Genomic DNA, 13293 nt, shown 5'->3' on the forward strand with positions numbered 1-13293 from the left:
CCACACTGTCATGGAGACAGTGGCCATCAGACCCCAGCATTAGAAGGGCATCCTGGCTTCTGCTGGAAGGCGGTGGGAGCGGTTCTGCCCACTGGGAGAGACATTAGTTGTCGGGGGGTACCACACCTGGAAGAGGGGTGGGCACCTCTGGCATCAGAAGGCCTCAGCAGGCACTGGCCATTAGCCCCCAGCCCTGGAAGGAGGGCACCTGAATTCTTAGGGGGCCTTGGGCCCAAGTTCTCAGCTGCGTCCTCTGCTGGCCTCCTGGCCCCTTCTGGAAGGGGGCGTCCACCCTATCACCAGCCCCAGCCCTGGGAAGGGGGACCTGCCTCCTAGAGAGGCCCTGGAACAGGTGCGTTGCTCACGGGAAGGCTCAGTTACACAGCAGCTCCCCGGCGAGGTACAAAGAGTCCTCGGTGGCTTTGGCCAGGTATTCACAGCACAGCCAGTCTTCCAGGCTGGGCACCTCCCCACCAACGGCCCTCTCGGCTAGGTGCAGGACCAGCAGCGCGCGGCGCATCCGCAGCCAGGACCCCAGCGGGGCTCCGCGGCCGCGCAGCCCGGCCCGGGCCCCCAGAGCAGCACCGCGCCGCGAGTCCCGGCCTCCGAGGGCTGCGCGCGGGCCAGCTGGGCCGCCAGGTGCTCCAGGCCCACGGCCAAGGACGTGGCCAAGGTTGCGCCCGGGCCAAGCAGCTCTCGGAGTGGGCTGCCCAGCTGCCGCGCGTGGGAGGCCGGGGGGCCGCGGCCGAAGTCCGCCAGCAGCAGGCGCTGGGGCCTGGCGGCTGAGCAGCCCCGCGGTGCCGCCAGCATCAGCTTCTCGGGCCGCAGCTCGGCCAGGGCCGCAGCCCGCGCCTCCCTCCGGGCGCTCCAGGGCTGCAGGAACAGCAGGGCCACGGCCTTGCGAACTCCTCGGGCGGCTGCGCGCCTGTCTCCACAGGCCACTGGACCACCGTGAGCTCTGGCACCTCCGCCGCCAGCGCCACGGGGCTGCTCCAGGGCGTCTGGGGAAGTGCGCCCTCGGGCGCCAGACCACACAGCTCCTGGTGGTTGAAATGCGGGGCCAGCGAAGCCTGGGGCCCTAGGCCACACGGGTGGGGCTTGTCAGCTCCTGGCTTGGGCACCTGTGGGACAGAGGGACGCTTCAGAGCTCCCCGCCACCAAACCAGCACAGCTCGCCCAGTGCCTCTATCTGTTCTGAAGACTTCCCACCCAACCCAACCTGCCCACCATCGCTGTATCCCTCCAGAAGCCGGGGGTTCGTGTTAATTCGCATGTTGGTCACCAGTATGATTTTAAGGAAAGCTACGCCAAGGAGGATAGTGTTTAGGGGATCGGACTTTCCACTCTGCCAAAGGGGCGGATGCTTGGCACTTGGTAGCAAGGGAGATGACAGCTAAGGTGCCAGAGCTGGGCTGTCCAGTAGAAATGCAACTCGGGCCATGGTGTAATTCAGATTTTCCAGTAGCCACATTTTAAAAAGTGAAAAGGAGCAGGTGAAAGTAACTTTCTTTCTTTCTTCTAAAAAAAAAAAATTCACTAGTTTGTTTTATTTTTTAGATTCCACATACAATTGAAAACTTACAGGATTTGTCTTTGTCTTATTTCACTAAGCATAATACCCTCCAAGTCCATCCATGTTGCTGCAGATGGCATTATTTTGTTCTTTTTTATGGCTGAGTAGTAGTCCCTTGTAGATATATTTCACATCTTCTATTGAGGGATGCTTAGGTTGCTTCCATGTCTTGGCTATTGTAAACAATGCTGCTATGAACACTGGGGAGCATATATATTTTCTAATTAGGGTTTTCAGTTTTTTCTGGATATATACCCAAGAGTGGAATTGCTGGATCACATGGTAGTTCTATTTTTAGTTTTCTGAGGAACTTCTAGACTGTTTTCCACAGTGGACGCACCATTTTACATTCCCAACAACAGTGTACAGGGTTCCCTTTTCTCCACACCTTCGACAGCATTTGTTATTTGTGGTCTTTTTGATGATGGCCATTCTGACAGGAGTGAGGTGATACCTCATGGTGGTTTTGATTTGCATTTCTCTGATTAGCGATGTTGAGCATCTTTTCATGTGCCTGTTGGCCATCTGTATGTCTTCTTTGGAAAAATGTCTCTTCAGGTGTTCTGCCCAGTTTTTTAAAAATAAATTTATTTTTATTTTATTTTTGGCTGTGTTGGGTTTTCGTTGCTGCATGCGGGCTTTCTCTAGTTGCGGCGAGCGGGGGCTACTCTTTGTTGCAGTGCGCGGGCTTCTCATTGCGGTGGCTTCTCGTTGCAGAGCACGGGCTCTAGGGGCACGGACTTCAGTAGTTACAGCATGCGGGCTCAGTAGTTGTGGCGCACGGGCTTAGTTGCTCTGCGGCATGTGGGATCTTCGCGGACCAGGGCTCGAACCCGTTTCCCCTGCATTGGCAGGCGGATTCTTAACTGCTGCACCACCAGGGAAGTCCCCTGCCCAGTTTTTAATTAGGCTTTTTTTTTTTGATACTGAGTTTTATGACCTTGAAACTAACTTTCATAATCTATTTTATGTAATCCAATTTATCCAAAATATTATCATTCAACAGGTCACCAAATGAAAAAAGTATTAGTGAGATGTTTTACATTATTGTTATTATTATTGATACTGAGTCTTGGAGACCCGGTGTGTATTTGGTACTCAGAGTATATCTCAATTGGCACCAACCCCACTTCAAGTGCTCAGAAGTCACCCATGGCCAGCAGTTGCAGTACTGAACAGCAAAGCTCTTTCTAGAAAGTAGGAGAGTATCAGCCCTGGGGATTACATTTGAATCACCTTGGGGCAGGGGTTAGAAAGGACAGGTGCTGAGGTGGGGCTCTGGGAGTGTGATATTTAAAAATAAACTCCCCAGGGGTCTCTGAGATGGATGGAACCAGGACGGAGCTGTCAACTAAAGAACTCACAGCCAGCAACAACTTACTCCCTCCATGCTCCGGTCTGTAAAATGGGTCCATGATAACACATTCTGCTGAATGGGTGAGGTTCCTCCAAAATGGTGATGTGTCTGACACTTGGTAGTCTGGTTTATTTGATGGGAATCTTTTTTTTCTTTTTCTTGGTGGTGCATAAAACAGAAGCATCTTATAACGAAACGTGGTGATGCTTGCATGAGGATTAGCTGAATGAAAGTGTCTAAAAGTCCTTAGAACAGCACAAGACAAGAAGGAACAGTGCTCAGTATATTTTGTTGAAGATGATGATGGAAAGTGGGAGCTATCAGCCGGCTGTGGGTTTCTCGCGCCAGAATTCACGGGTGAGTGAGTTAAAATGCAGACTACTGGGCCCCTGAGAGTCGTGGGGGAGATTTTAACAAGACTCCCAGGTGATTTGAATGTAGGTCACCCCACACCTGAGAAACGCGGTTCCAAGGGCTGACGATGTTAGTTCGTAGGTTAGTCGCAAAATAAGCAATTGGGCCTCAGTCTAAAGAGCCCTGGGTTACGCCTTGGTCGGGACACTGGGGAAACCTCCGAGGAGGCGGGGTGAAGGCGGGGCTCATCTTGGCAGCCAGGAGGTGCCACGCCTCCTTGTCCCTCCGCACCAGGCGGTGGTAGAGGGCGTCCCAGCTCTCCACGCAGGGCGAGCTGTCCACGAGGCGGAAGCGGTGGCCGGGGCGGCAGGGGCCCGGGAGGCCCCCCAGGAGCCGGGCGTGCAGCCGGGGCGTACACGGCGCGGAGGCCCTCCAGCTGCCGGGCCTCCAGCGCGGCGGAGAGAGAGGCCCAGCTCCGTGTCCAGCGAGCAGAAGGGCAGCTCTGCAGGGCGACAGGCTGGCCCCGCCCTGTCGTCGCCTGCATGGCTCTCGTGCACACTGCGGGATCCCAGAAGGGGCTCCTGAGGCTGCCCAGCTGGAGTGGGGCCGGGGCTGGGGGACTTGTGGGTGGGCAGCGACTGGGCCCTGGTCAGGGTCTTCTTGGGCACGGGCTGCGGGTCAGTAGCGGGGCGCTCAGATGTCCGTGAGCAGCAGGCCTTGGAGGGCAGCAGGCGGGCACGGACCTCACCTGCTGGGGGAGGGAGTGGGGGAAGGGCGTGAGGACACGCAGAGTGGAGTCCTGTGCGCATGGCTCCACCCTCAGCCATAATTCCTTCATCTCTAGAATGGAAACAATGGGGAGCTCCCTGGTGGTCTAGTAGTTAGGACTTGGAGCTTTCACTGCCGTGGCCCCCGTTCAATGCCTGGTCAGGAAACTGAGATTCCACAAACCACACAGCACGGCCAAAAAAAAAAAAAAAAAGGAAAAAATACCAACTCCAACTACCCTATGCCCTGTGGGGTAAGGATGCCATCTCCAATTTACAGATGAGGAAACAAAGGTTCAGAGGAGTGACAAGTCAGTGGCAGAGAAACATCTGGCCCAGCACAGGTGACCCCCACTTCCCTGTGCGGCTCTGGGCAGTTGACTGAGCCTCTCTGAACTCCAGTTTCCTCATTTTTAGAAGCTGGTTATCCAGCTTTTTTTTTTTTTTTTTTTTAAAACAAGAGTTTTATTAAAGGTAGTTAAAAAGCTGCTATAGGACTTCTCTGGTGGTCCAGACTCCGCGCTTCCAATGCAGGGAGCACAGGTTTGATCCCTGGTGGGGGAACTAAGATCCCACATGCCGAGCGTCATGGCAAAAATGAAAAACAAACCAACAAAAAATCCCTGCTGTAATCTAGTTAAACCATCATGGGGCAGAGCGTTCCTTACATGGTAACGAAACACTCAACCTTTCTGCTCTGGCTGCCTCACCGACCACCTGTCCCACCCCCACCCGGGGCCCCTCCCAGGCTCTCACCAAGGTTGCCTTACGTGGGCTGGGTCAGCCAGGTCGGGGCGTTGGCCCCGGGGGGTCTCGGTGGGTGGCTCTGGGCTGCTCATGCTGCTGGTGGAAGGTCAGAGTGTAGGGCATGTGTGGGAGGGGCCCAGCACCTGCTGTGTGGCCCTGGGAGGGTTGCTTGACTTCTCTGGGCAAATGTCGCCCATCAACCTTTCAGGGCGGTGAGAAGGACCCTGTACTTTTGTGACATGGACAGAATGTCCAGCTGTGAGGACAAGACCTCAAGGAGGTGGGGGAAGAAGCTGGGGGCCGGTGACAATACCCAGGGAACCCATGCTTAGGCCTTTTCCCCAGAGCTCAGCCCCCTCAAGCTGTGTGGTTGCCAGCAGCAGCCTGGGCCCCAGCTCTGCCCCACCCAGACTCCAGGTTGCCCAACCTTGAAAAGCAGCTGCTTCTGCCCACTCCCTGCCCCAGTCCCCCTCTAGGAGCGCCCTAGCTTCAGGACTGGAGTGACCTCGGGGCAGGGTCATCTTGGGGACAAACTCCCAATAGCTGCAGCCCCTGGCCTCCTGGACTGTCTGACCGGTTGCTGGAAACGCCCAGGCAACTGTTAGACCGCAGGCCCCGGCAGGAGGGGGAGCTTTCTGCATTACTTCCCCATGAAGGCCACCCGGTTCCAGGGCTGAAAGCGGGTGGCAGGAGACAGGAAGACAGGCGGAGGTCCCAAAGTTTACACGAGGTGGGTGGCAGAGGGGAGCCCTGAGAGATGGGGAGGATGGAGACTTTTTAGACTCCCCCGCCTTTGGGGAGGGCAGGGAACCCCAGCAGTGACTGTTTAGGGACAGATTGGACCAGGTGACCCTTTCATCTGTGGCTTTCACTTTCTCCAGAGCCACTTCCCCTTCTGCAGGATCATCTGAGGAGCCTCCACTGCACGTGCCCCCACCTCCCACCCATCCCAGGACCCTTGGCAGGTACCGCTCCATTTGAACCCCAGCTCCACTCTGACTTGCTGTGTGATGTTGGGCCAGTCACCACCCCTCTCTGTTCCAGCAAATAAAGAAAAGTGGCTCCTGCTTGCTGCCTCCTGACAGCCCCAGAAGTTGGATTTTTCTTTAAAAATTTAATCAACTCACTTCCCTTCCCCCCACCACCTTAATGCATTGATTCAGAAAAAGGCATTTTATATAGAATTACCATACACAGAAAATCAAGAAGGGTGAAAATCCAGGGAAAGCCAGACAGTGTGAAATTCTAGCTTCAGCACACACTGTCGAAGCTGTCTGGGGGCCTGAGGCTTGCCCTACCTGCCCGGGGGCATGAGAGGTGTCTCAGCTGAAACCCAGCCTCTTCCCCTCTGTAATGGAAGAACCAAGAAATCACTGCAGATGCGAAGATGCAAAGATGTTCTTGCTTCCTAGCTTGAGTGTCATGCTGAGTTTCTCCCTCTGCCCCATCTCATTTCCCTTAGGGGCAGTGAGCCCAGAGAGGGCTGGAGTCCATGCATGGTCACATAGCAGGTCCAGGCTGGGCAGAGGGGTCCACAGGCCATCGCTGGGTGCCCCCTGGGTGTGGGAAAGAAGAGAGATCCATCTCACGGAGTCCTCCAAGTGGATCTCCTGCCACAGTTTGGGCCACACTGACCTGCTAACAGCCAGCTTTTCAAGCGTGAGGGTCTGTAACTTGATTCAATATTTTGTCTTTCCCAGCACTCAGCTTCTGTAATTCATAGAATTTATACTCTTTGTCTTAATCCATGGGGCAGCCTGTGATTTGGGCAGATTTCAGAATCATGCCGTCGGAGAATGGCAGGCTCGAGGAAGGATTTGCCAATTGTATGGGACAAGGATTCCACAAATCCTGGGCTGTTCCAGGTGGAACAGAAGGGACCAGAGGTGCCAAGGAAGTGGCCTGCTCACTGCCCAGACCCCTGCTGACCGTGAGTGCTTATTCTTTCCTTCATGAGACCCTGTGGGGTCACCCAGCTGGGCCACGCCTCCCATCCAGGACTAATTAGGGTGAGGCAAGCAAGGCACTCACCTCAGGCACAGAATTTAAGGTGGTGCTAACAAAAGAAAACAAAAAACCGTCAAGGTGGAGAGACTTCTGACCTTTTGCTACCTCTTGAACTCCCGAGAACAGGACGTTGTTTGGTGATGGCAGTTGTGGCCGTGCCACTTGTGTTTTCCTCCCGTCGCCCTCCTGGGCCCCCGCCTGTGCCCCTCTCAGAAGGGGCACGTGTACTTCCTCCGTGTGCGTGTGGCCAGCGGCCACCCTGAAGGTGTTCTGAGTGTGCTGCTGTCAGGGAGCCCGAGCTGCCTCTCATCTGGGCCCGAGTTGGGGTATGGGTGCTCCAGCCCCTGGGGGGCCCCCGGCACAGGAGCAGGTGCCGGGAGACGGGAGCCACACGGTGGGACAAGTTCCTGGTGGCTCCCGGCCAGGCCAGGATGGGGCAGAAGTGAGACCCCCCCCCATCCTGTACCCCGGGCCTGCAAGAGCCTCACCTCGGGAGAGCAGCAGCCCCTACCTGACTAGTGCGGAGGGGCTGACCACAGGGGTGTGTACGTCTTCTCCCACCCACCGGCAGGGTGGGGAGCTGCTCTGCTTTGGCATCTCTGGGCGGTCTGGGGAGAGGCTGGCTGCCACCCACGGGCTCAGCCCTGAATCCCACCCTTCCCTCACCTTGGGCTCCCTGCCAGCCTCAGACACCTCCATGGGCCCAGAGCCGCGCTCACAAGGCCAGGCCGAGGTCCAGAGGTCGGCCCCACTGTCCTCAGCCTGCTGCAGCCACAGGGCTGGACCAGCGGCTTTACCTTGTTCGTTTTGCTTCAGGCTTTTATTTCTTTCTACTTTAAGTTCAGACCAAAAAATTCCAGAGTCATCCCCTACCCCTACCCTCCACCCCTCCAGAGACCATCCAGCTGAAACCAGAGCCTGAGTTCAGGGACCCGAGTGGTGGGTGTCTGGAGTGAGGGCACGAGGGCCACGCGGGGCCCTGCTGAGCCCTTGGGGTGCCCCCGGCCTCGGGCCACTCCTCTCCCCTCTGGAGACTCGTGTTCCAGCAAGTCGGGCGGGGCCCCTGCAGTGCTTCTGCTCTCCCGACCCCCCTACTCCGTTGGCACTTAAGCCACACGACAGAAGTCTGTAGCGGGAGCTGCACACACGCCCCTGGGCATGGACCCCGGTGAAGCAGGTGGTTCAAGGCAGAGGTTCGGGGACTGGGCGCAGAGGCCCTCACTCGATGACCTTCGTGCAATGTAGTATTGTACCCACCTGAGTATTATATCATTCATCGAGCCTTCTCTGTATTTGAACAAGAAAGCAAAACACTAGTTTCCTATTTAAGACTTTAAGGGTTTGTGGGATGAGCGGGGTTAACACACTTGGTTTTGTTTTCCTTTTCCTTTGGTTTCACATGGAGTGCGAGCTCGTGAGTGTGTGCATGGATGTGTGTTAGAGCCTCACCAGGAGATTAGGCTGTTGGAGGCCAAAGGGCGGCTTACAGTTCTCTGCTTTAGTCGCTGAACTCCTGAATGTTTTGGAGAAACAGGAAACAGAAAATAGCAGATGTCATGTAGGAAAGAGGATAAACAACGACCAAAAAAAAAAAAAAAAAAGCTCACACCCAAATTCACAAAACCTATTTTTTAAACCAAAGCACATTTTGAATGCGTATGGAACCTCAATGAGCTCAGAAAAAAGATACTAATATATTTATCTCATTGTTCGTTTACATAAACGTTTACAGTTTCAGACCTCAGCAGATAAAAGGCCAGTCCCAGTGAATCCCGGCTTCCTCCGGAGCCCTTCTGAGTAGGCCCTGGGGCGGGCGTGGGGGCCCCTGAGCTCTCCTCTCAGCCCCGCCTCTCCCAGCCCAGCTGGCACCAAAGAGCCTGGGCCCGCGCTGGCCCACCCCAGGCCTCCTGGCCAGACCCTGGCCGTCCTGCCAGCTGGCACAGCAGGGGTGGCTGTCACTTGTGGCCACAGGACCTGAGCCTGGGCTTGGGCCCGTGGGATGCAGGTGCACCCCCATCCCGCTGCTCTGCCTGCGACCCTCGGGTGTGTTGATGTGAGGGTCCCTCTCACGCCAAAAAGCCAGGACCTTTGCGCAGCTCCGTGGGCTCCAGCGGGTCCCCGCCCCCTGGGGACCCCCACCTCCACCCCGGCCGTGGGAGGGGCTCACTGGGCAAACACTGCATGGACGGTGCAAACGCTCTGAACAGTGTTGTTTTTGTATCAATGTCTGGGCAGACCGTGCTCCGCCACCGCCACCGAACGCTCCCGCCAGACCCAGCCCACCGCCGCCGGGGCTCCTCCAGGATTGCAGAAACGGTAAAGAAGGAAAGAGGAACCTTTAAGCAAATACACGAATCTCAGAGACTCGCAGCATAGCCACACACCTCAGCCTGTGAAACGAACAAGCTGGACCCAGAAGGACTTTCGGAACTCACACAACCGTGGGCTACCCCGACTCCCACCCGTCAGAATGCACTGGACTGGCCGTGTGCAGGAGTGCGATCCACCAGGGACCCCAGCCGCCCTGCCCGTGGCTGTCCGGAGTCGGGGTGAGGCCTGGGCAGCCAGGAGGGCAGCGTTCAGGGCAGAGGCGGCCGCATCCGTCCCGTCCCCTTGGCTTGGTCGGGGTGGGGTGGGGAGGACGAAAGCAGAGGCGCCAGGCCTCAGAACAGACCAGGGATCCCAGCCTTGCCGGCCCCCTGCAGGGACCAAGGCCCTCGCTCTTCCCCAGAGCCAGGTTGGGCATCACTGAACCTGTGAACCCGATGCCAGGAGCGGGTGGTGGAGCGGGGCCTGACCTCAGTCTGACATTCCAAATCAGGGGGTGGGTGTGTGCTGTGGGGACTGAGGCTGCCCGGGACCCCCTGCCTAGGACCACCCACCCTGCCCCGGGCTTGTCACCCCACTTTAATTTTCTACCAGGAACCCCTTCCCCCACCTCACTTTAGTATTTATTGCTGTAATTTATTGACCTCAAATATGCTGCATAACAGACCTCACTCAGGGCAGGGAGGATCCCCAGGGCTCCCCGCCTCCACTTGGCGGGGCGCCGGGGGTCCAGGTGCTGAGGGGAAACTCTCTGTCCCCCACCCATCACTTGCTTTCCCCCTCCCCTGTTGGGGGACCCCAGGTTGGGCACTGGCCCATTCACAAATACCTCGAGGGGGAGGGGGAGGGGGAGGGGGAGAGGGAGGGATGGGGTTACAGCTGTTTTGTTTACCGGGAACTGGAAGAGGTATCATGTCCTGCTACGCGCCCTTCCCGGGAAGGGGGGACCATGATCGCACTCCTGTACTGGCCACCGCTACAGTCAGTCATCACACCGAGTTCACTTCCCTCGAGAGTTTGGATAAATTCAGGTCAGAGCTGCAGGTATGCAACCCTCAAGCGTCATAGTAAAGCAGTTCACCGATCTCTCCATTTAGAAGCGTGCAGTCTTAATGTACAGTGATGAGAAACTGTTATTTTATGATATTTTCATTAAAAGCGTGATTGAAAAAAAAACAACCCAGTAATCAAGATAAATAACATTGTAATATAATAATGTAATATTAAAAAAAACCTTATTTGCAAACTATGGCCCTCGGGCTGGCCGGCTGTTTTTGTAAATAAAGTTTTATTGGCACCAGGGCCAGGATTAGGGTGTGGGGAGTGAGGCAGGGTCATGCCGAGGCAGAGTGGATCCTGTCTTTATCTAAAGGGTTGTGGACTCAGGGCATAAATTAATTTTGTTCGTAGAATATTGATCTTGATGACAGTTCTGGACGCCAGGTCAGTGCCTTCCTTGCCTGACCCTGAGGTGGGGTTTGCGGGGTGGGCAGAAGGGCCAGGCTGGGACAAGCAATGACATCCCTGGGGACTTCTCCACCCAGGACAGGCAGGGTGGGGGGCAGTTGGTGCCCAGGGACCCCCCTGCCTGCCTCAAGAAGACCCCTCCTTGGAGTGGTTGGGGGCCCTTTGTGGGGGAGAGCAGATGCCAGCTGACATCTGCTCAGCACCCCAATGTGCCTACCACCCCACTGAGCCCCAGTGGACAGTCCTCCCTTGACGCCTAGAAATGCGGACCGATTGCCTCAGCTCACCCTGAAAAGTGGCCCCTGTGTGTCAGCCCTGGCCGGCCACCTCACACCAGGGTCAAACCCTCTGCAGATAGTAAAGCTGTTCTTTTATTCGAGAAGTGGTTTTGGAGCGCTGTGGGAGCTGGGGCTGGGCCCTCTGCATCCCTGGCATCGCCCTGAGCAAGGGCTCAGGATGCCAGATCCTCCCGAATTTGTCATGACTTTGCATTTCTGAGAAAAATGCCTCAGTTTTTTGTGTCACGCAGGGTTACAGTCCCCAAAGATGTCCATCTCCAGAACCTGTGAATATGCTGTGTGGCACGGCAGGGGGAAGTGAAGGTTGCTGATTAGATGAGGAAGGGGGTGACCCTGGATTTCCAGGGGGCCCAGCGTCATCCCAGGGTCCTTATAAGAGGGAGGCGGGGGGGTCAGAGGCAGAGAGAGACGGGAGATGCTGCATTGCGGGCTCTGAGGATGCAGGTGGGGCTGCGAGCCAGGGATGCGGCACCTCTAGAAGCTGGAAAAGGCGGGAACCGATGCTGCCCTGGAGCCTCGGGAAGGACCAGCTGCCAATCCATTTTAGACTTCTGAGCCCCAGAGCTGTCAAATAATAAATCTCAGTTGTTGTAAGCCACTAAGTTTTGTTACAGCAGCCATAGGAAGCTCAGTTCCCTGCATGAAAGAGGACCATAATCCTCCAGTTTATAGATGAGCACACTGCACAGAGAGGGGCAGCGACTTCCCCCAGGCCACACAGCACTGAGGCCACAGACACCCCTCTGAGGGGCCCCGCCTTGGGTTTCTAGCCACCAACGGGGCGGGTCCCCCTTCAGCTGCCCTTGGCCAGGGGAAGCCCCAGGGGAAGAAGCTGCCAGCTCCAGAGGCGCAGCAGGGAGCGAGTGGGTCTGCACCTCATTTCTCCTTTCCTCCCTGCCGCTGGCTCTGCCCCTGGACCAAGCTCAGGGCAAGAGTTCCCCTGGACAGCCCAGTGCCACTGGTCCCTCTCAGCACCCTGCTTCTCCCTAGCTGGGGACTTGACTCTCCCTTTGCCCACCTGTAAAATGGGGTCATAACAGGACCCAGCTCACGGGGGAGTGAGTACAGGCAGCACAGGGAACAGCGCTGGGAACAGCACGGGCACTCCTAAAGTGTGACCTCTAACTTTATCCCACGGGTCATTCTCCACAAATGCCCTATGACTCAGGGTCGGCTTTGGTGCTGAAGCCAGGCATCTCCCTCTGGGACCCCCAGCAGCCCCTACTTTCTGCCCCCATGCTTCCCATGAGAATTTTAAAAAACCCTGAAGTTTGTTATTAAATTGGTTTCATTTTTATTGGATTCCAACCAAACACAGCCGGGTAGGGGTGGGGGGCAGGGGCTAGGGGTCTTGGTTGATGTTGGGACAGGGGGCGGGCAGAGGGGGCTGGGAGATCTCAATATGCTGACATTCTATAAATCCTAACACTGCTGAGAACATACTCCCTCCTGTCTTGATGATGTTAAAGGCACTTGGATATCGTTTTGAGGGGCCTTCGGTGTTGTCGTGGCAACCAAGGTCAGGAGGATGCTAAGGGAACAAAACTAGTCCATTCCTGTTCGACTCTGTGTAGGGCTGCTGGACACCTCATTCGGCCCTCACTCACTTCCTGCCATGAATGGGGTTGGGTGGGGTTGGGTGGGGTTGGGTGGGGTCCCCACCCTGGCTGGCTGTGGTCAGCAGCCTGCCACACAGCCCTGTTGGCCCACGTACACGCTGTGGAAGCGGGATCAGAGCCTCCCGAAGTTTCCAGCCCAGGGAGAATGGCCAGTGGCCCCTTTCACCTTCTGGCTGAATCCTTTGTGCAAAACTTCCAGGAGGGACAGCTTTCTCTCTGGCTCATCTCAGAAAGATCTTGAGGGATCCAGAATCCAAGTCAATCATCAAGCTTGTCCACGGGCCTGGCCTCTACGTATGTAGCAATAGGTTTGACCGTCAGACCCATTTTATAGACGTGGACACCAATGGTCCAGGTGGTCCTCGGTTGCCAACAAAGATTACACAGCTGCGAGGGCACAGAGCTGGCTTTAAACCTTCTTACAAGGTCCTTGAGAATACTGTCTAACCTCCCTTCTGGCCAGGGCCTGGCCACACAAAATTTCCTGTGCCCCTTCCCCCAAGTGATGCCCTAACTGTTGTCTGGCCGAGGTAGAGAGTCGGGGCAAGGACCAGGCTGGGTGAGGCAGGGTCATGTATGTTCCCTGTCTGGTATCTGAATACTTTTGCAAAACCTCAGCTCCTGCTTGCATACCCCCAGTGACTGGGAACTCACTATCTGTAGAGCAACAGGGCAGTGACCTTGGGGAAGCTCTTCTTTCACCTGAGCTAGTCTTCCTGTGACCCTCTCTACTCTTTGGCCCAAGATCTGCCCCAACATTGCAGAGACCAAGGTG

General features: G+C 56.2%; 1 protein-coding gene across 1 annotated transcript; it reads right to left on the reverse strand.

The window, feature by feature from the left end:
- Positions 1 to 373: 373 nt before the first annotated feature.
- Positions 374 to 4890, reverse strand: PEAK3 (PEAK family member 3). Its single transcript, XM_007460435.1, is given in 8 exon segments — positions 374 to 561; positions 564 to 899; positions 902 to 1121; positions 3525 to 3692; positions 3694 to 3786; positions 3842 to 4032; positions 4808 to 4862; positions 4864 to 4890. Coding segments are annotated over 8 exon segments (1278 nt in total).
- Between the last annotated feature and the right edge of the window lie 8403 nt (positions 4891 to 13293).

This window comes from Lipotes vexillifer, unplaced genomic scaffold (assembly GCF_000442215.2).
Source record: "Lipotes vexillifer unplaced genomic scaffold, Lipotes_vexillifer_v1.1 scaffold225, whole genome shotgun sequence".
Taxonomy (NCBI): Eukaryota; Metazoa; Chordata; class Mammalia; order Artiodactyla; family Lipotidae; genus Lipotes; species Lipotes vexillifer.